Source organism: Dipodomys merriami, unplaced genomic scaffold (assembly GCF_024711535.1).
Source record: "Dipodomys merriami isolate MVZ:Mamm:240054 unplaced genomic scaffold, mDipMer1.0.p SCAF_48, whole genome shotgun sequence".
NCBI classification, from domain to species: domain Eukaryota; kingdom Metazoa; phylum Chordata; class Mammalia; order Rodentia; family Heteromyidae; genus Dipodomys; species Dipodomys merriami.
The window spans coordinates 1,413,173-1,434,049 of NW_027206046.1; the positions used below are offsets into that span (position 1 = coordinate 1,413,173).

General features: G+C 45.5%; 1 protein-coding gene across 1 annotated transcript in view; it reads right to left on the reverse strand.

Moving 5' to 3' along the window:
- Positions 1-2,522: 2,522 nt before the first annotated feature.
- Positions 2,523-20,877, reverse strand: part of Dis3l (DIS3 like exosome 3'-5' exoribonuclease) — a 39,732-nt gene continuing 21,377 nt past the window's right edge. Inside the window, exons 10-17 of the mRNA XM_069995094.1 lie at positions 16,219-16,466; positions 14,826-14,918; positions 9,668-10,201; positions 7,476-7,630; positions 7,196-7,374; positions 4,338-4,483; positions 2,949-3,123; positions 2,523-2,865 (exon numbers count right to left, since the gene is read on the reverse strand). Of these exons, the coding sequence (XP_069851195.1) occupies positions 2,557-2,865; positions 2,949-3,123; positions 4,338-4,483; positions 7,196-7,374; positions 7,476-7,630; positions 9,668-10,201; positions 14,826-14,918; positions 16,219-16,466 (1,839 nt within the window). The 3' untranslated portion in view covers positions 2,523-2,556. The remainder of the gene's footprint in view (positions 2,866-2,948; positions 3,124-4,337; positions 4,484-7,195; positions 7,375-7,475; positions 7,631-9,667; positions 10,202-14,825; positions 14,919-16,218; positions 16,467-20,877) is intronic.

A 20,877-nucleotide genomic window follows, 5' to 3' on the forward strand; every position in this document is an offset into this window, starting at 1 on the left:
TACGTGGTGCTGAGGAATCAAACCCAGGGCCTCATGCACGCAAGGCAAGCGCTCTACCACTGAGCCACCTTCCCAGCCCCTGGAAAATCACCTTTGTGACACTCAGTAAACTCCCGCTCAAAGGTAAGCTCATGGCCTCTTCCCTCAGCGAAAGGGTGGATGGAGTATGGGTACAAAGCTGACACAGGCCAGAATCTGGTGCTCACTTTTTCTGACTTTGGGTAGGAGTAGGGAGAGGAAAAAATGGTTTGGTTAAAAAGCCAAGAAATGGAGCTGGGAAGGTGACTCAGTGGTAAAGCGCTTGCTTTGCATGCATGAGGCCCTGGGTTCGATTCCTCAGCACCACATAAGCAAAAAGAAAACAGCCAGAAGTGGTGCTGTGGCTCAAGTGGTAGAGCGCTAGCCTTGAGCTGAAGAGCTGAGGGATAGCGCCCAGGCCCAAAGTTCAGGCCCCATGACTGACCAAAAAAAAAAAAAAAAGCCAAGAAGTTAGGCACAGGAGAACACATGGGTTGAGGGCTCACTAAGAGCTGTAATGGAGATAGATAATCTAGGGGGAAGAGGGAGATGAGCCCAGAGGATGTGCCTTTTTTTTTTTTTTTCCTGGTCACAGGTCTTGAACTCTGGACCTGGGCGCAGTCCCTGAGCTCTTCAGCCCAAGGCTAGTGTTCTACCACTTGAGCCATAGCACCACTTCCGGTTTTCTGGTGGTTAATTGGAGAGAAGAGTCTCACGGATTTACCTGCCCCGGCTGGCTTTGAGCTGAGATCCTGAGATCTCAGCCTCCTGAGTAGCTAGGATTACAGGCGTGAGCGACCAGCGCCTGGTGGATGTGGCTTCTTGTTGCAAGCTGGGTATCAGCTTGAAGGTGGAGCCCACATGCCAGGTGCCATTAATACTTAGAGAAACTGCTTTCCAGGAGTCTCCAGTCACATAGTTCATAAGCTAGATTAGAGGGGACTGGGAAAGGAGTTATTTTTTCACTGGCAGGCTTGTCAAAGATAAAAATTCCCATACAGGCGTGGCCAATGCACCTCATCCTCACCCTGTGTGTGCAGAAGGGGGAAGGGTGAGGGTGGGATTGCAGGAAAATGAGAGGCCAGGAAGGGCTTGAGCAAGATCTGACCTGTGCCGAATTCCTTCTGCCCAGTGTCTATGGCTGGTGTTGGAACAATTGGGGAAGCTTGAGTCAAATAGAAAACAGGAGTTCTTTTTTTTTTTTTTTTGCCAGTCCTGGGGCTTGAACTCAGGGCCTAGGCACTGTCCCTGAACTTCTTTTGCTCAAGGCTAGTACTCTACCACTTGAGCCACAGAGCCACTTCCAGCCTTTTCTGCTTATGTGGTACTGAGGAATCGACCCCAGGGCTTCATGCATGTTAGGCAAGCACTCTACCACTAAGCCACATTCCCAGCCCAAAACAGGAGTTCTGAAGTGGGTAGTAGTTACCTGAAAGGTGGCATGGGAGTCTGTAACTCTAATAATGATGAGAGAGAGAGAGAGAGAGAGAGAGAGAGAGAGAGAGAGAGAGAGAGAGAGAGAGTGTGTGTGTGTGTGTGTGTGTGTGTGTGTGTGTGTGTGTGTGTGTGTGTGTGTGTGTGTGTGTGTGTGTGTGTGTGTGTTTCATGGGGCTTGAGCTTGAACTCAAGGCCTATGCCTGAGCTTTTTCACTCAAGGTTAATGCTCTACTACTTTGAGCCACAGCTCCACTTCCAGTTTTCTGGTGGTTAATTGGAGTTAAGAGTCTCATGGTGGGCTGGGAAGGTGGCTCAGTAGTAGAGCACTTGCCTTGCATGCATGAGGCCCTGGGTTCGATTCCCCAGCACCAAATAAGCAAAAAGAAAAAAGCCAGAAGTGGTGTTGTTCAGCTCTACAGCACTAGCCTTGAGCTGAAGAGCTGAGGGACAGTGCCCAGGCCCAGAGTTCAGGTCCCACGACTGGACCCCCCCCCAAAAAAAGAGTCTCATGGACTTTTCTGCTGGGGCTGCCTTTGATCTGCAATCCTCAAAAGCTAGGTTTATAGGTATAGGCCACTGGTGCCTGGGTGATCCTCAAGTTTTTAAATTATAAGTAACATGTAAGCCAGGCACAGGTGGCTCATGCCTGTAATCCTAGTTACCCAGGAGGCTGAGATCTGAGAATCATGGTTTAAAGTCAGCCAGGACAGGGAAGTTATGAGACACTTATCTCCAATTAATTACCAAAAAGCCAGAAGTAGAACGGTGGTTTATGTGGTAGAGTTCTAACCTTGAACACAAAACTTCAGGAACAGCGCTCAAGCCCCATAACCAACAAGAACAAAAAGATTCTGTGTATGAATGAGGCTACCAAACCTGCCTTTGCAGAGCACCTTTCATCTTCATTGCTCAAGTCAGTTTCCATAGTGACCTGGTCCTATGTTTTTTTTAAAACATAGGGAATACGACACATACATGAAATATCCACCCAATCCTGAGCAGCCACAGCACAGGTGACACACAGTGACATGCTTCACAAGATGTTTAAGGAAAAAGAAAAAAAAAAGTCAGACCAGGCTCTTTTAATGAAGTCAAAGTGTTTCAGATCCCGTAATTGTTTGAAACATCCTGAAGTGCTAGGTCCCTTATCTCCTCCAGGAGTGTGTACAGACTGCCTCCCTTGCTTTGGCAATACTCCTGATACTCCTCCTCAATGACTTTGCCTTTGATTTCCTGGGCAAGCTGAGCTTCTTCCACGGATCTCGTCACCTCTTTCACCAGCTCACTCTTCAGCAAGAGGGAACTCTGGCGGCAAAGTTCTGTGCTTGACATCTTATATGGCTTGTTGCTGATTATTTCAAGCCTGATGGTGTCTGAGTGGCAACGCAGGGCCTGTACAGATATTCGTACCTGTCAGAGAGAAAAATGTGTTGCTGAATCACACTCTTTGTTCTTCACACTGGAAGCAATGCTTAATTGAGATACAGACTTACTGTTACATGGTCAAATAAATGGAAAGTAACGGGGTCCCCTCCTGTTGGGGTAGAGGTGATTTTGTTTTGACATCGTTGAAGGGATCCTGGTTTCCATTCAGAATGGCTGTCTAGTCCACAGGAGATCACTAAACCATCTTTGTTTTTCAGATAAGCAGCACCTTTAATCCCAAATCTGAATAATCAGAATGAAAGACCAGAGTTATGTATACTGAATATGTACAACTTGAATGCTGAGTGCTAATTTTTCTTCTAGACTTAAAAAATAAACTTTTCTATGATTTTTCCTTTAACAATTTGTTTTTACATGAGTAGATTGCAACATAAAGTACTGCTAGATAAGAAAGTAAGAGCCTGCCAGGGGCTAGTGGCTCATGCCTATAATCCTAGCTACTCAGGAGGTTGAGATCTGAGGATCACAGTTTAAAACCAGTTGGGGCAGGAAAGGCCCTAAGACTCTTACCTCCAATTAACTACCAAAACAAGACAAACAAAAAATAACCAAACGGAAATGGAGCTGTGGCTCAAGGAGTAGAGTGCTAGCCCTGAGCAAAATCAGCTGAGGGACAGAGACAGGCCCTGAACACAAGCCGTAAGACCAGGAAAGGAAGGGAAGGAGCCTAATAGTGATGCAGATGTGCATACCTCTGTATGTGTATCTGTATACAAACAGGTATGTACACAGAAGTCCTGAGTTCAAATCCTAATACCTCCAAAAATAGATGTTTTGTTTGTTAGACATTTTGGAACAGACAGTACGGGATGAGTAGGTTCCCACAAAAATTAATCCTAATGCATCCTATAGTTTACATGTTTGTTTGTCTGTGCCAGTCCTGGCATTTGAACTTAGAACTTGGGCACTGTCCCTGAGAGGTTTTTGTTCAAGGCTAGTACTCTAGTATGTGAGCTACAGCTCTACTTCCAACTTTTTTTGTGTGGTTAATTGAACTTAAGAGTCTCGTGGACCTTGCCCATGTAATTGTAACCCCTCTGTACGATATTTTCACAATAAAAAAATAAAAAAAAAGTCTCATGGACTTTCCTGCCCATGCTAGTTTTGAACCAGGATCCTCAGCTTTCAGCCTCCTGAGTAGCTAGGATTATAGGGATGGGCTATATTATAGGATGGTGACCAGCATCTATACATAGGTATATTTATAGTTCAATTGCTTCCTTCATTTTATAATCCTACATTCAACCATATATTATGGTGTATACACAGTGTTAAGTTTGCAGTTGTTGTTTGTATTACATATACATCTAATTCTTACTTTGTGCTGGGGATCAAGCTCAGGGAATCAATTCTACATGCTAAGGAAGTAACACTCTCAGCCCTAAAGAATTGTGTTCCACTTTTCCTAAGTAACTGTTGCATTCACTGTGACCTACCTTGGAATAAACACAAGCACGCCATTTGTTCTAATGGAGTAAATAACCCCGTCAGCTATGCAGCGCGCCTCGGTGTCAGGGTCTTTGTCCTTGAAGTACATGCACTGGAAGAGCTCGGTGGACTGCTTCTGAGAGTGCTGTGCTGCCTGAAAGAAGCATAGCCCTGCATTCTCAATCCTGATATCCTGGGAAAAAGCTGAAACAGCAACTCTGGAATCAACTACCCAGCTGCACACTTGTGGTTCACGCCTGTCATCCTAGCTACTCAGACTGAGAGCTGAGGATTATGGTTTGAAGCCAGCCAAGGAAGGGAAGTGTATAAGATTCTGATTTTCAGTTAACTACCAAAAATACCAGAAGTGGAGCTGTGGCTCAAGTTGTTAGAAAGCCAGCCTGAAGCAAAAAAGCCAAGTGAAAGTATAAGGCCCTGACTTCAAGCCCCCAGTACCAGCACACAAAAAACCAAAAACATGGGAACTGTACAATGAAATAGGATTGATTTTTGTTGTTGTTGTTGTTGTTGTCAGTCATGGGGCTTGAACTCTGGGCCTAGGCGCTGTCCCTCAGCTCTTCAGCTCAAGGCGAGCACTCTACCACCTGAGCTACAGCACCACCTCTGGTTTTCTAGTGGTTTATTGGAGGTGAGATGGGAGTCTCATGGTATTTCTTGCCCTGCCCTGGCTGGCTTTGAACCATGATCCTCAGATCTCAGCCTCCTGAGTAGGATTACAGGCCTGAGCCACTGGCACCTGGCTTAAATCAATTTTTGTGGGAACTTAATCATCCAATATTGTCTCTTCAAAAATGTCTTAGAAGCCAGGCCCGGGGGGGGGGGGGGGGGGGAGAGGCTCATGCCTGTAATCCTAGCAACTCAGGTGGCTGAGATCTGAGGTTTGCAGTTCAAAGCCAGCCCAGGCAGGAAAGTCCATGAGACTTTTTTTTTTTTTTTTCTATGAGACTCGAACAAACCACCAGAAAACTGAAAGTGGCGATGTGGCTCAAGTGGTAGTGCTTGTCGTGAGCTGAAGAGCTGAGGGTCACACCCAGGCTTAGAGTTCAAGCCCCATGACTGACAACAAAACAAAACAAAACGTGTTAGAGGCAGCCAATCACTGTTGTAGCTACTCAGAAGGCCGAGACCTGAGGATCATGGTTCAAAGAGGGCCCAGGCAGAAAAGTATGAGATTCTTTTTCTTCTTTTTGTTGGTTGTGGGTCCAGCTATGAGATTCTTTTTTTTTTTTTGTCGGTCATGGAGGCTGAACTTTGGGCCCAGGCGGTGTTCCTCAGCTCCTCAGCTCAAGGCTAGCACCCTACCATTTGAGCCACAGCTCCACCTCCGGCTTTTTTCTGCTTATGTGGTGCTGAAGAATTGAACCCAGGACCTCATGCATGTAAGGCAAGCACTCTACCACTGAGCCAACTTCCCAGATCCCCCAGCTATGAGATTCTTTTCTTTTCTTTTTTCTTTTTTTTTTTTGGGTCCAGTCGTGGGGCCTGAACTCTGGGCCTGGGTGCTGTCCCTCAGCTCTTCAGCTCAAGGCTAGCGCTCTACCACTTGAGCCACAGCGCCACTTCCGGCTTTTTTCTTTTTGCTTATGTGGTGCTGAGGAATCGAACCCAGGGCCTCAGGCATGCAAGGCAAGCGCTCTACCACTGAGCCACCTTCCCAGCCCCAAGCTATGAGATTCTTATCTCCAATAAACTACTCAAAGCCAGAAGTGGTGCTGTGGCTCAAGTGGTAGAGCACTAAGCTTGAGCAAAAGAAGCTCAGGGACCTAGCCCAGGCCCTGAGTTCAAACTCCAGGACTAGCACACACACACAACACAAAAGTCTTAGAAAATGAAATATATACATTTTTTGGAGGTACTGGTACTAGAGTTTGAACTCGCCTCATGCTTATTAGGCAGGAGCTCTGCCTCTTGAGCCATTCCACCAGCCCCTTAGGGTTCTTGGTTTTGGGGTGTATATGTGTGTGTCTGTCTGTATCTGTATTCTGGGGCTTGAACTAACTCATGGACTGGACACTGTATCTGAGTTTATGCTTAAGACTAACATTCTACCATTGGGGTTACAACTTCACAGATATGACACTCACAGACTTGCCTCCTGAGTAGCTAGGAATATAGGTATGAGCCACTGGCACCAGGATTGGGTTAGTTATTTTTGAGATAGGGTTTCACTGTATGCCAGGATTGGCCGGTACTACAGTACTATTTGTGCTGCCCTGTGAAATGAAGTTTCTCAAACTTATTTTTGTACAGGCTAGCCTCAATCCCTGGGTCTCAGCTTCCCAAGTAGAAAATTCATTCTTTATAAATGAAACATTCCAGAGGCAAGAAAAGTGATATATGGTCATTTGACATGCAAGCGAAACATCACACTTGTCCTGATTTTCAAGCCTGTTGCATGGAAATCTTGGGAGGGGAAACAGATGAACACTTTGTGATAAACGGCAACCTGGTAATTCACACTAGATTCACACCAGATGTAACTCAGGAATTCAGGCCCTGAATTACAGGTCTCCTGTTTACAGGAGACCTATAAACTGCACTGCCCAACAGAACTCTGTAATGAGCCAGGCGCTAGAACACTAGCTATCAGGAGGCTGAGATCTGAGGATTGAGGTTCAAAGGCAATCCTGAAAAATCCTTGAATCTTTTTATCTCCAGATAATTAACAAATAAGCCAGAAGTAGAGACAGCTCAAATGGTAGATTGCTACCAGTGAGTGGAAAATGCCAAATGAGAGCACAAGGCCCTGAGTTCAAGCCCCAGTACTGGCACAAAAAGCCAGAGATAGTAGACAGTAGATCCAAACACAGACACTAGATCCAAAAAATTTAAAATTCCTTCTTACTCTGTTTCTGTTGTTGATATGTCTGCACAATTCCTCCAGATCTTTGTTGCTGAACAAATTCTCTTTAATTTCCTCTTTCCTGTCTTTAGAAATGGCTGCCATCAATAATCGGTGGACAATCATATCAGAATATCTTCTTATTGGAGAAGTAAAATGGGTATATTTATCCAAGGCAAGACCTTTAAAAAGAAAACAAAACATCAGAAAATGAACTGGATATGCTTTTGAACCCTCCTGCTCAGGCTCAGGGTCAGGGGCACAGAGGAAATGCCTCAGTCACCATAATGGTGGAAGTCTTCTTCTGCACAGGAGCCGGTAGAGAAGTATAGCGCGTTGGACATGGCCTGCGTGGCCATAGAGCGCAGTAGCTTGTTCACAATTGGGTCGTTGGGGTCATCCGCCTTATCCAGAGAATCAGCCAGTGTTTTATTGGATCTGACAACAGAAAAACTTTCTGTAAGCCCCATTCACTCATTGCTTTGACTATGTTCATCTGTCTGCGGTGATTCTTATTTTGGACTGATTTAGGAAGCAATTCTTTCCTACTACAGAAATGTTAAGGTTTAAACAAAGGATGAGAATTTAAATAAATCTCTTCAGTAGCAAAAAGCAATGGGCTGATTAATACTAGTTAAAGTTAAAAGTGCTGTTAAGACTGGGCGTGGTGGCTCAAGGAGGCTGAGATCTGAGGATTGCAGTTTATAGCCAGCCTGAGCAGCAAAATCTGTGACTCTTATCTCTAATAAACTACCATAAAACAAGAAGTGGCTCAAGTGGTAGAGTGCTAGCCTTAAGCTGAAGAGTTAAGGGACAGCACCCAGGCCCAGAGTTCAAGCCCCATAACCGACCCCCCCCCCAAAAAAAAAAAGTGCTTTTATTTTTTGTCAGTGGGGTTTGAACTCAGGGCCTTGGTGCTGTCTCTGAGTTCTTTTGCTCAAGGCTAGTGCTGTACCACTTTGGGCCACAGTGCCACTTCTGGTTTTCTGGTGGTTAATTGGAGATGAGAATCTCATGGGGGGCTAGGAATGTGACTTAGGTATTTTTTTGGGGGGGAGGGGGGTCCAGTCGTGGGGCCTGAACTCTGGGCCTGGGCGCTGTCCCTCAGCTCTTCAGCTCAAGGCTAGCACTCTACCACTTGAGCCACAGCGCCACTTCTGGCTTTTTTTTTTCTTTTTGCTTATGTGGTGCTGAGGAATCGAACCCAGGGCCTCATGCATGCAAGGCAAGCACTCTTCTGAGCCACCTTCCCAGCCCCAAATATTTTTTTTTTTTTTTTTGTTGGTTGTGGCCTTGAACTCTGGGCCTGAGCACTGTCCCTCAGCACTTCAGCTCAAGGCTAGTGCACTACCACTTAAACTACAGTGCCACTTCCTTAGTTTTAGAGTGCTAGCCTAGCATACATGAAGCCCTTGGTTTGATTCCTCAGTACCATATAAACAGAAAAAGGCAGAAGTGGTGCTGTGACTTAAGTGGTAGAGTGCTAACTTTAAACCAAAGAAGCTCAGACAGTGTCCAGGCCCTGAGTTCAAGCCCCAGAACTGGATTAAAAAAAAAAAAAAAAGTCTCATGGACTTTCCTACCCTGAGTAGCTAGGATTACAGGCATGAGCCACTGGCTCTTGGCTCTTCTTTTTCTTTTCTTTTTTTTTTTTTGTCAGTTGTGGAGCTTGAACTCTCTGCCTGGGCGCTGTCCCTGTGCTCTTCAGCTCAAGGGGAACGCTCTACCACTTGAGCCACAGCGCCACTTCCTGTTTTCTAATGGTTTATTGGAGATAAGAGTCTCACAGAAAAAAAAAAAAAAAAGAGTCTCACAGACTTTCCTGCGCGGGCTGGCTTTGAACCACTATCCTTAGATCTCAGCCTCCTGAGTAGCTAGGATTACAGGCATGAGCCACTGGTACCAGGCCTCCTGTTTTTTGTTTTTTTTTTTTAAATATCAAGAATTGCCAGATGCCAGTAGCTTAGGCCCAGGAGGCTGAGATCTGAAGATCAAGGTTCAAAGCCAGCCCAGGCAGAAAAGTCTAAAACAATAACTCCAATTAACTAGCAAAAATGTTGGGCCAGAGGCATGGCTCGAGTGGTCGAATGCCAGTAAGCCATGCATGAACACAAAGCTCTGTTCTAATATTGATCCACAAACAAAAAAATAACCATAAAAAGGTCAGGCACTGGTAGCTCATACCTATAATCCTAGCTACTCAGGAGGCTGAAATGTCAAGATCACAGTTCAAAGCCAGCCTGGGCAGGAAAAGTCTGTGCGACTCATCTCTTTTCATAAATTATGAAAACAGCCAGAAGTGGAGCTGTGGCTGAAATGATAGAGCACTAGCCTTGAGCACCAAGGCTCAGGGACAGGGCTCAGGCCTTGAATTCAAGTCCCAAGACTGGCACAAAAAAAAAAGAAAAAAAAAAAAGTCCATCCAGGAAATAAGTGGCCACCACTTTGCGCTGTTCCCCTGCTCCTCAGGACTACCTGGTATCTATGACGAAGCCTTTTGCCTTAGCGCATTCTCGGAGCTCAGCGAAGAACTCCTGGTGTGGAGGAGGGTGCTGGCGCAGCAGGGCCTGGTGAGGAAAACTCTCCCAGATCTTCTTGGCTACCCAGTGGTTGGCGAGGATCATGCATTCGGCCACCGTCTCGTGCACCTCCAGGGGCTGCCTGGGGATAAGGTCGTGAATATTCTTTCTTTCGTCTAGCTCTACTCGAACCTCTACCCCTTCCAGTTCCAGCGCGCCACAGCCATCGCGTTGGGCTCGGATGTGGCGAGCTATGTTGGTCAGCTTGCTGATGGCCCACACTAACTCCTCCAGCCTGGCTTGTCTGCTCTTCTCATCCAAGTCCTTGAATTCTGGAATCTCATCGAGGATGCTGAAGTTGCCGTCCAGAAGTTCCTGGGCTGCTTCATAGAACAGTTTGTAAGCGGATCGAATAATGGTACGGCCATACCACACTTGCTTGATTTCGTAAGAGGTTTTATCCAGTTCCCACATGACACTTACTGCATACCTGCAAAACCAGGAACATTGGCATCACTGTTCATTTCTAGTTTTTTTTTTTTTTTTTGCTGGTCATGGGGCCTGAACTCTGGGCCTGGGCGCTGTCCCTCAGCTCTTCAGCTCAAGGCGAGCGCTCTACCACTTGAGCCACAGCGCCACTTCCGGCTTTTTCTGCTTATGTGGTGCTGAGGAATTGAACCCAGGGCCTCATGCATGCAAGGCAAGCACTCTACCACTGAGCCACCTTCCCAGCCCTCATTTCTAGTTTTTAAGCAAGTGGAACTTAATATTGGAAGTAATTTGAAGCCAGGTACCTGGGGCTCATGCCTGTTATCCTAGCTACTACCAAGGAGTCTGAGATCCTGAGGCTCACAGTTCAAAACCAGCGAGGGCAAGAAAGTTCATGAGACTTTTTTTGGTGCTGGTCCTGAGGCTTAAAACCAGAGCCTGAGCCTTGTCCTTGAGCTTTTTTGCTCAAGGCTAGTGCTCTACCACTGGAACCATAGCTCTGCTTCTGGCCTTTTGCTGGTGAATTGGAGATAAGAGTCTCACAGAGTTTACTGCCCAAGCTAGCTTCAAATTGTGATACTCAGATCCCAGCCTCCTGAGTAGCTATGATCACAGATATAAGCCACTTGGGCCTGGCTCCATAAAACTCTTCTTTCTTTCTTTTTTTTTTGGGGGGGAGGGGTCCGGTCGTGGGGCCTGAACTCTGGTCCTGGGCGCTGTCCCTCAGCTCTTCAGCTCAAGGCTAGCGCTCTACCACTTGAGCCACAGCACTACTTCTGGCTTTTTTCTACTTATGTGGTGCTGAGGAATCGAACCCAGGGCCTCATGCACGCAAGGCAAGCACTCTACCACTGAGCCACCTTCCCAGTCCCAAGTCTCTTATTTCTAATTAAGTGGCAAAATGCTGGAAGTGGAAGAGAGCCTCAAGTGATAGAATGCCAGGTAAAGGAGAGCACCCGGACTCAGGCTCCAATACTGGCGCGCACACACACACCCTTGAAAGACATGATATTCTATCAAATTTTGTTTCCAGTCTCTCAATCCAACTACTCTACCACTGAAGGAAAACAAATATATATCTATATCTATATATATATCTATATATAAAACTCTGGCTGGGCCTGGGTGCTGTCCCTCAGCTCTTCAGCTCAAGGATAGCACTCTACCAATTGAGCCACAGCACCACTTCTGGTTTTCTGGTGGTTTATTGGAGATAAGAGTCTCACAGACTTTCCTGCCCAGGCTGGCTTTGAACTGTGATCCTCAGATCTCAGCCTCCTAAGTTGCTAGGATTACAGGAATGAGCCACCAGCACCCGGCTTCAAGCAAATATTTAAGCTTTTTTCTTTGTTTTTGTTTTCTTTTTGTCTTGTTTATGTGTCTTTGTGAGGGCAGGGGGACACAGAAATGGAAGGACAATGAAGTAGTGAACAATGCAGTAGTGGTACTCATTAGACACTGTTGAAAATGAACTATACAACTTGTTGGGGGAATGGAAGGGGAAAACTAGGAGAATGAGGACATGACTATACACTACTTTTTACCTGACTTATGTAACTACAACCCTCTCTACATCACCTTTATCATGACAATAAACTAAAAAAAATTAACAACAAAGGTAGACCAGGTTCTGCTTAGCTCTACACAAATCTGAAGTAAGTTCACATTGATTACTGACCCTGCCTTACAGTTCTCCATTTTGATAGTCAAGTCCAGCCTTTAAAATCCTACAGGATGACAGTAAGCTACAAGAGTCTTGATGACAGGTTAAGAGCAAAAGTTCACTTAGCAAAGAACCATTCTTGGAAATGGAGCGGTGGCTAAAGTGGTAGAGCGCTTGCCTTGAGCTGAAGAGTTTAGGCCCAGAGTTCAAGCCCCACGACTGACCAAAAAAAAGAAAAAGAAAGAAAGGAAAAAAAAAGAACCATTCTGCTACTGTAACCTATTTATAAGCTGGACACTGGTGGCTCAAGCCCATAATTTTTTTTGGGTGGGGGGCCAGTCCTGGGGCTTGAACTCAGGACCTGGGCACTGTCCTTGAGTTTCTTTTGTTTAAGGCTAGCACTCTACCACTTGAGCCACAGCACCACTTCCAGCCTTTTCTGTTTATGTGGTACTGAGGAATGAAGCCCAGGGCTTCATGCATGCTAGGCAAGCACCCTACCTCATTCCCAGCCCTCAAACCCATAACTACTCTGAAAGCTGAGATCTGAAGATTGCAGTTGAAAGCCAATCAGGGCAGGAAAGTCCACAAGACTCTTATCTCCAATTAAACTCCAAAAGCCAGAAGTAGAAGTGTGGCTCAAGTGGTAGAGTGCTAGCCTGGAGTGAAATAACTAAGGGACACTACCCAGGCCCTGAGTTCAATCCCCAGTGTAGATACACAGAAATTACAACTCATGTTCTCAAACTCTAGTTTTCCTAGTATGTAAAAAAAGTCTTGCATTAAATGTGTAATTAATCAAAAGCCCAAATGACAAGTGGGCAAGGAATATGAAGTAGTTCATAGAAACCTAAAAATGTGCCACTCCCATTATAGTAGGAAAAATGCAAATGATAAGCAAGATGCCGCTTGTCATCGGTCTTGTTGGCAAGGCGTGGGGGAAGCCAGTGTTCTGAGGAAATATAATCAGTGTGACCTCTGTGGAGGGCAGCTTAATTCTATCCATCTGAACACAAATGTAAGAACCTCACACACAAATTCCACTCCTGCTATTTCTCCTTCAGATGGACTGGATTGTTTGAAAATGTAGAAGTGAGTTAAGTTCAAAGTAATTTGGGACAATTTTGTTTTTAAGAGCAAAAGATTGGAAGCCCTCCAAGTTTTCATAGACAAGCAACTGTTACTAAAGTAGAATGATTTCTTGGATATATTGTTACTTTTAAAAAAGGGCAGGTAGGGGTTGGGAAGGTGGCTCAGTGATAGAGCGCTTGCCTTGCATACCTGAGGCCCTGGGTTCGATTCGTCAGCACCACATAAGCAAAAAGAAAAAAGCCAGAAGTGGCGCTGTGGCTCAAGTGGTAGAGCGCTAGCCTTGAGCTGAAGAGCTGGGGGACAGTGCCCTGGCCCAGAGTTCAGGCCCCACGACTGGACCCCCCCCCCAAAAAAAATTGTGGATAAAAAAGGGTAGGTAATAGCTACTCAGGAGGCTGAGATCTGAGGATCACTGTTCAAAGCCAGCCCGGGCAGGAAAGTCTGTGAGACTCTTATCTCCAATACAAACCACTAGAAAACCGGAAGTGGCGCTATGGCTCAAGTGGTAGAGCGCTCACCTTGAGCTGAAGAGTGCAGGCACAGTGCCCAAACCCAGAGTTCAAGCCCCACGACTGACCAAAAAAAAAGGGGGGGAAAGGGGAAGGTAAGCCAGCAACCAGGAAGGTAAGCCTGGAATCTTTGTTACTCAGGAGGCTGAGAGCTGAGAACTGGTTCAAAGCCAGCCCAGAAAGAAAAGTCTGAGATTCTTGTCTTCAATTAACCACCAAACACTGAAGAGAACTCCAGAAGTGGAGCTGTAGCTCAAGTAGTAGAACACCAGCCTTGAGTGAAAAAAGCTAAAGGGCAACATCTTGGCTCTGATTATAATTGTACAATAAATAAATAAATACTTAAGCAAGCAAGCAAAGCAGTGCAGGAACTGATGGCTCACATCTGTAATCCTAGCTACTCAGGAGGCTGTGATCTGAAGATTAAAGTTTGAAGTCAGCCTGGGCCAAATCCAAATGTGAGACTCTTTTTTTTTTTTTTTGCCAGACTTGAACTCAGGGCCTGGGCACTATCCTTGAACTTCTTTTGCTCAACACTAGCACTCTACCACTTGAGCCATAGCACCACTTCTGGCTTTTTCTGCTTATGAAGGAACTGAACCCAGGCAAGCACTCTACCACTAAGCCACATTCTCAGCCCCCCTTGAAACTCTTAGGTCCAATTAACCAGCAAAAAGCCAGAAGTGGAGCTGTGGCACAAGTGGTAGAGTGCTAGCCTTGAGTGAAAAAGCAAAGTGAGAACATGAAGACACAAGCTCAAGCCCCAGTACTGGCATTAGAAAGAAAAAAGAAAAGACAAAAGGAGAAAAGAAAAAAGAAAGGAAGCCAGGTGCTGGTGGCTCACGCCTCCTAGCTACTCAGGAGACTGAGATCTGAAGATTGAGGTTCAAAGCTGGCCCAGGCAGGAAAGCCTGTGAGACTCTTATCTCCAATAAACCATTAGAAAACTGGAAGTGGCGCTGTGGCTCAAGTGGTAGAGCGCTAGCCTTGAGCTGAAGAGCTCAGGGTTAATGCCCAGGCCCAGAGTTCAAGCCCCATGTCTGACCCAAAAAAGGGAAGAAAAAAATAAAAGGAAGGAAGGAAGGAGATAGAAAGGAAGGGAAAGAAGGAGAGAAAGAAGGAAGGAAGGAAGAAAGAAGGTTAGGAAGGAAGGAAGACAGAAAGAAGGGCTGGATAAATAAGGTTGCCTAAATATGAGCAAGGTAAGGTATGGAGAAGCTGGAAAAGTAGCAATAAGAGGCACTTAGGTTAAGCTTACGGAAAATGAGCGGCACACAGCAGAAGAAACAACCCCAGAAGAGCCAAGGTAAGCCAAGGTAAGCTCTGAAAATAAAGAATATGTATCTCATAACCCAACTCACCTATCAACACCTCCCAGGAGGGAACACAAGTCAGCACTCAGCACCGGGGGCAGCATGTCGTAGCGCCGATCTGCTAGGTAGTATGTGGTGGCCCTGTGAATGACATGGGTTTGATAACTGACCTTCAGCGGGCTGCAGCAGAAGCCTCTGACTGCAGGGGCTGCAGGAGGTAAATGGTCTGGACCCCAGTGCGGATTCCCAAGGCTGCGGCTCTTCATAAAGCACAGCAGACTGCCTTATAAAACCTTCCCCTGGGCCCACTTTCCTGAGTGATAACTGCTTTGGGCTGAGGAGTCTTTCACTGATGGAAGAGTATAAAGGACAAGTGATGTGAAGCTTGGTGGTATCAGGAAAACTGGAGCATGATGAACTGGTATTGATATAAAAGTAGCATATTCCAACCTATTTCAGTTTTGTAAGAAACAGTGTATTAAAGCCAGGTGCCAGAGGCTCACACCTGTCATCCCAGATACTCAGGAGGCTGAGATCTGAAGAAAATGGTTCAAAGCCAGCCTGGGCAGAAAAGTCCATGAGACTCTTATCTTTAATTAACCACAAAAAACTAGAAGTGGAGCTGTGGCTCAAATGGTAGAGCACTAGCCTTGAGCACAAAAGCTCAGAAACAGCACCCAGGCCCAGAATTCAAGGCCAGGGTTGGCAAAAAAAACAAAAGCAAAAAAATACAACCCCCACCTCCATCCCCTGCAACCCCCTCCCCCCCAAAAAAAAACCCAGTGTGTCAAAAGGTTTAAAAAAAAAAGTTAGGGGGCTGGGAAGGTGGCTCAGTGGTAGAGCGCTTGCCTTGCATGCCTGAGGCCCTGGGTTCGATTCCTCAGCACCACATAAGCAAAAAGAAAAAAAGCCGGAAGTGGTGTTGTGGCTCAAGTGGTAGAGTGCTATCCTTGAGCTGAAGAGCTGAGGGACAGCGCCCAGGCCCAGAATTCAGGCCCCACGACCGGACCCCGCCCCCCCCCCCCCCCAAAAAAAAAAAAAGTTAGTGGCTCAGGTCTATAATCCTATTTACTCAGGACTCTGAGCTCCTAGGATCATGGTGTTCAAAGCCAGCTCCAACAGAGAAATCCATGAGACTCATCTCTAATTAACTATCAAAGAGCCAGAAGTAGAGGTTCAAATGGTAGAGCAGTAGTCTTGAACAGAAAAAAACTATTCAAGATCAAAGGCCCTTAGTTCAGGCCCCAGGACTGGCACACGTGCACACACACAAAAGGTTAAAAAAAAGGAAATGTAAATGAACCAAGATGCTATTTTTCCTGAAGGAGAAAAGGATGTGGCATTTTGGGAAGCATAAACAGGAATCTTTGAACATCTGACATTCACACAGACAGAAACACGGTCACCCTTGCACCCTTGTACTGATTCCCATCAGTGGTACCTGGTCCTAGCTTCCACATCGATGTAAGAATTGGGTGCCACAAAATGGGTCACGTCTGCGATGTGGACCCCCAGCTCCAGGTTGCCATTGTGTAAGGTTCTCACGGAGAGGGCGTCATCCACGTCCTCGCAGCCTTTGGGGTCAATGCTGAACACGAGGTGCGTTTTCCTCAAGTCTTTCCGTCTTTTCTCTTCTTCAGGACTCACCTTCCAGGGATTTTCTGGCGAGTTCACTGGCATCTCACACATCTGCACAAAGCTAAGCAGTCAGCCATCTGGGCAGTACCAGTTGAGTTCACTCATTCCCAATTACTTCCTGCATGTGCTTACTTTCGTCTTTGGATCAATAATTATTTACTAGGGGTTTCAGTCACTGAGCGAGGCACTGCTAAGTCAGGAATCAATAAGAGATTTTTTTTTGATGTGTGTGGTATTGGGGTTTGAACTCAGGGTCTACTACTTGAAAAAGAGATACTCAACTAGTTGAGCCATGTCTCTACGTGTGAGAAGGGGTCTTGCTAACTTTTTGTCTGGGCTAGCCTAGAAACCCAATCCTCCTGATATCTGCTTCTCAATTAGTTGGGATTATAGTACCCAGCAGAAAAGACACTTTTTTTTTTTTTTGGGTGCCAGTCCTAGAGCTCAAACTCAGGGCATGGCGCTGTCCCTGAGCATCTTTGTGTTCAAGGCTAGAGCTTTACCACTTGAGTCACAGTGCCAACTTTTACTGAATGGTTTATTGGAGATAAGAGTCTTATAGACTTTCCAGTTCAGGCTGGCTTTGAATGGTGATTCTAAGATCTCAGCCTCCTGAGTAGCTAGGATGACAGATGTGAGCCACCAATGCCTGGCTTCCATGAACCTTTTTTTTTTTTTTGTCAGTCATGGGGCTTGAACTCTGGGCCCAGGCGCTGTCCCTGAGCTCTTCAGCTCAAGGTAAGTGCTCTACTATTTGAGCCACAGCACTACTTCTAGCTTTCTAGTGGTTAAGTGGAGGTAAGAGTCTCATTGACTTTCATTCCTGGGCTGGCTTTGAACCACAGTCCTCATATTTCAGCCTCCTGAAGCTAGGATGACAGGTGTGAGCCACCGGCACCCAACTTAGACTACTTTTTTGCTCAAAGCTAGGACTCCACCCAGGCTCTGGTGGCTCCCGCCTGTCATCCTAGCTACTACAGGAGGCTGAGAGATCTGAGGATCGAGGTTCAAAGCCAGCCTGGGAAGGAAAGTCTGTGGCTTAAATGGTAGAGCACTTGCCTTGAGCTGAGGAGTTCAGGGACAGTGCCTAGGCTCAGAGTTCAAGCCCCACAACCAACCTCCGCCACCTCCCTACCCCAAATCTAAGACTCTACTACTTGAGCCATACTCTACTTCTGACTGTTTTTGATGGTTAATTGGAGATAAGAATCTCATGAACTTTCTAGCTGAGCCTGGCTTCAAACCCTGATCCTTACATCTGTCTCCTGAGTAGCTAAGATTACAGGCATGAACCACCAGCATCCAGCTCAGAAAAGACTCTCTTCAAGGCTTCCATTGTGTTGTGGAAGTGTGCTATGACTTCCACCAGTCCCCTTGGTCATGGGGGTTGGAGGAGGAATGATGGGGAGGCTTATGGGAGTACAAAGTATACTCCATTTTCAAAGATCCAGCTACTTAAGTGCAGTTGATCTCATAATTCAAGTCAAGTCCTGAAAAAGTCAATGTGTCCCAAATAATAAAAGCTTATTCATTGAAGGTAATTTACCCAGGACGTCTAGGGCACTTCTTTCCATTAGCATCTGTTTAAGACATCAATTTATAATTAAATAGGCTAAAAGGGAAGAGAAAATTCTAGTCCTGTGAAAGCTAGTTCCTAATTTATTTTGTTTTAACATTTTCACTAAGAGCTACCAAACAAACCAACAAATAATTTCTGGAAACTAAAGTTAAACATAAAAATTTAATAGTATTGGGCTGGAAAGGTGGCTCAGTGGTAGAGCGTTTGCCTTGCATGCCTGAGGCCCTGGGTTCGATTCCTCAACACCACATAAGCAAAAAGAAAAAAGCCGGAAGTGGCGCTGTGGCTCAAGTGGTAGAGCGCTAGCCTTGAGCAGAAGAGCTGAGGGATAGCGCCCAGGTCCAGAGTACAGGCCCCACGACTGGACCCCCCCCCCCAAAAAAAAATTTAATAGTATTAAATCTTCTAAAGCTGGACATGGTGGCTCATGCCTGTAATCCTAGCTACTCAGGAGGCTGAGATCTGAGGATCGTGGTTCAAAGCCAACCTGGGCAGAAAAGGCCATAAGACTCTTATCTCCAGTAAACAACACAGAAAACCGGAAGTAGCACTGTGGCTCAAGTGGTAGAGCACTTGCCTTGAGCTTAAGAGCTCTGGGACAGCACCCAGGCCCAGAGTTCAAGCCCCATATCGACAAAACAAACAAACAAACAAACAAACAAACTTCTAAAATATTTTCCTATTATACCTCCTGTTTTATCCAAAGTTATCATGAAAATAAGAACACACACACATACACACTCCTGATGGTAATATAGATTGGTGCAATCCCTTCTGGAGAACCATCTGTCTATAACAAAAACTATTTTACAGGCAAGGTACTGATGGCTCATGCCTGTAATCCTAGCCACTCAAAAGACTGAGATCTGAAGATCGCAGTTCAAAGTCAGCCTAAGCTGACAAATTTGAGAGGCTCTTATCCCCAGTTAAACAGCAAATATCTGGAAGACAAGGTGTGGTGCAGTGGTAGAGTGCCAGCCTTGAGCAGGAATAGCCAAATTAGAGCTCAAGGCTCTGAGTTCAAGCCTCAGTACACACACACACACACAAATATATACATATATATGTACACACACACACACACACACACACACACACACACACACACACACACACATGTCCTCTGACTTTCTATCTTTTTTTTTTTGGTCAGTGGTGGGCTTGAACTCTGGATTTGGGCACTGCCCCAGAGCTCTTCAGCTCAAGGTGAGCACTCTCCCACTTGTCCTTCGACTTTCTAATCTCACTTTAAAGCTAACATTCCAAGAGAAAGATCAAAAAGAACAAAAAAGGCAATATATAGCACTTTTTATAGTACTGAAAAATTAAACAACCCAAATGTCCAACAACTGAGAAATGTTTAAGCAAAGTAGGGTATGTTAATTTCAGCCATTCGTTATAACTACTAAAAATAAGAAAGCTATGCCAATACACAGGAATAATTTTAAACCAAAGATGCAGAAAACAAGTACATATGATAAATGCAGCCATGCGAAAATAATAAACAAGATTTATGATGATTTGAAAAGATCAGAAAATGGTGGAAATAGCTCATGTTTTATGTTCATTGGATTTTTGTTTTCTGTAAAGGTTACAAAAACAGTCTGATAATGAACATGAATTTTGGATACATGGATGGGTGATATACGGACCCCAAAAATCTGTTCCCCTCATCTTTCTGCAGCCTTTGTATATGAGCTATTCTAGTTAGGGCATGGAGCTCAGTTGGGCCTTGCTCTAAGTACCTTTCATGGTTAGACAGAGACACATCATTTTTTATGCACAGTTGGAAAATGTCACAATTTGATGTTTTTTTTTTTTTTTATGGTCAGTTGTGGGGCCTGAACTCTGGGCCTGGGCGCTGTCCCTCAGCTCTTCAGCTCAAGGCTAGCACTCTACCACTTGAGCCACAGCGCCACTTCTGGCTTTTTCTCCTTATATGGTGCTGAGGAATCAAACCCAGGGCCTCATGCATGCAAGGCAAATACTCTACCGCTGAGCCACCTTCCCAGCCCCAAAGGTCACAATTTGAAAGCTGTGGCAATTATACCAAACTAATTTTATACTTGAAGTTGACTTCAGCCTGGTCCAAGTTCAGAAGAAAGAGAAGAGGACCAAGTGCTGGTTGGTGTCTTGTTCCTGTGATTCTAGCTACTCTGGAAGCTGAGATCTGAGGATCATGGTTTGAAGCCACCCTGGGCAGGAAAGTCCAGTGAGATTCTTACTTCCAAATTAACCACCAAAAAGCTGCAAGTAGAGGTGTGGCTCAAATGGTAGAGTGCCAGCCTTAAGCAGAATAAGCTAAGCAAGAGTATGAGACTCTGAGTTCAACTTTCACTATGGTCACAAAAGAAAAAAAATTAAATGTCTAATATCTCTAGTTTTCTCTTTTCACTATATTTATAATTTTTATTTATTTATTATTATATTTTTTGTCCATTGTGGGGCTTGAATTCTTAGCCTGGGCGCTGTCCCTCAGCCCTTTTTTTCTGTTTATGTGGTGCTGAGGAATTGAACCCAGGGTCTCATGCATGTAAGGCAAGTGCTCTACCACTGAGCCACCTTCCAAGTCCCCCTTTATTTTGTCAGTTGTGGGGCTTGAACTCGGGCCTGGGAGCTGTACCAGAGCTCTTTTGCTCAAGGCTAGCATTCTACCACTTTGGGCCATATAGCCATTTCCGGTTTTCTGGTGGTTTATTGGAGAAAAGCGTCTCATGAAGCTGGGCGCCGGTGGCTCACGCCTGTAATCCTAGCTACTCAGGAGGCTGAAATCTGAGGATCATGGTTCAAAGCCAGCCTGGGCAAGAAAGTCCGTGAGACTCTGATCTCCAGTAAACCACTAGAAAACCGGAAGTGTTGTTGTGGCTCAAGAGGTAGAGCACT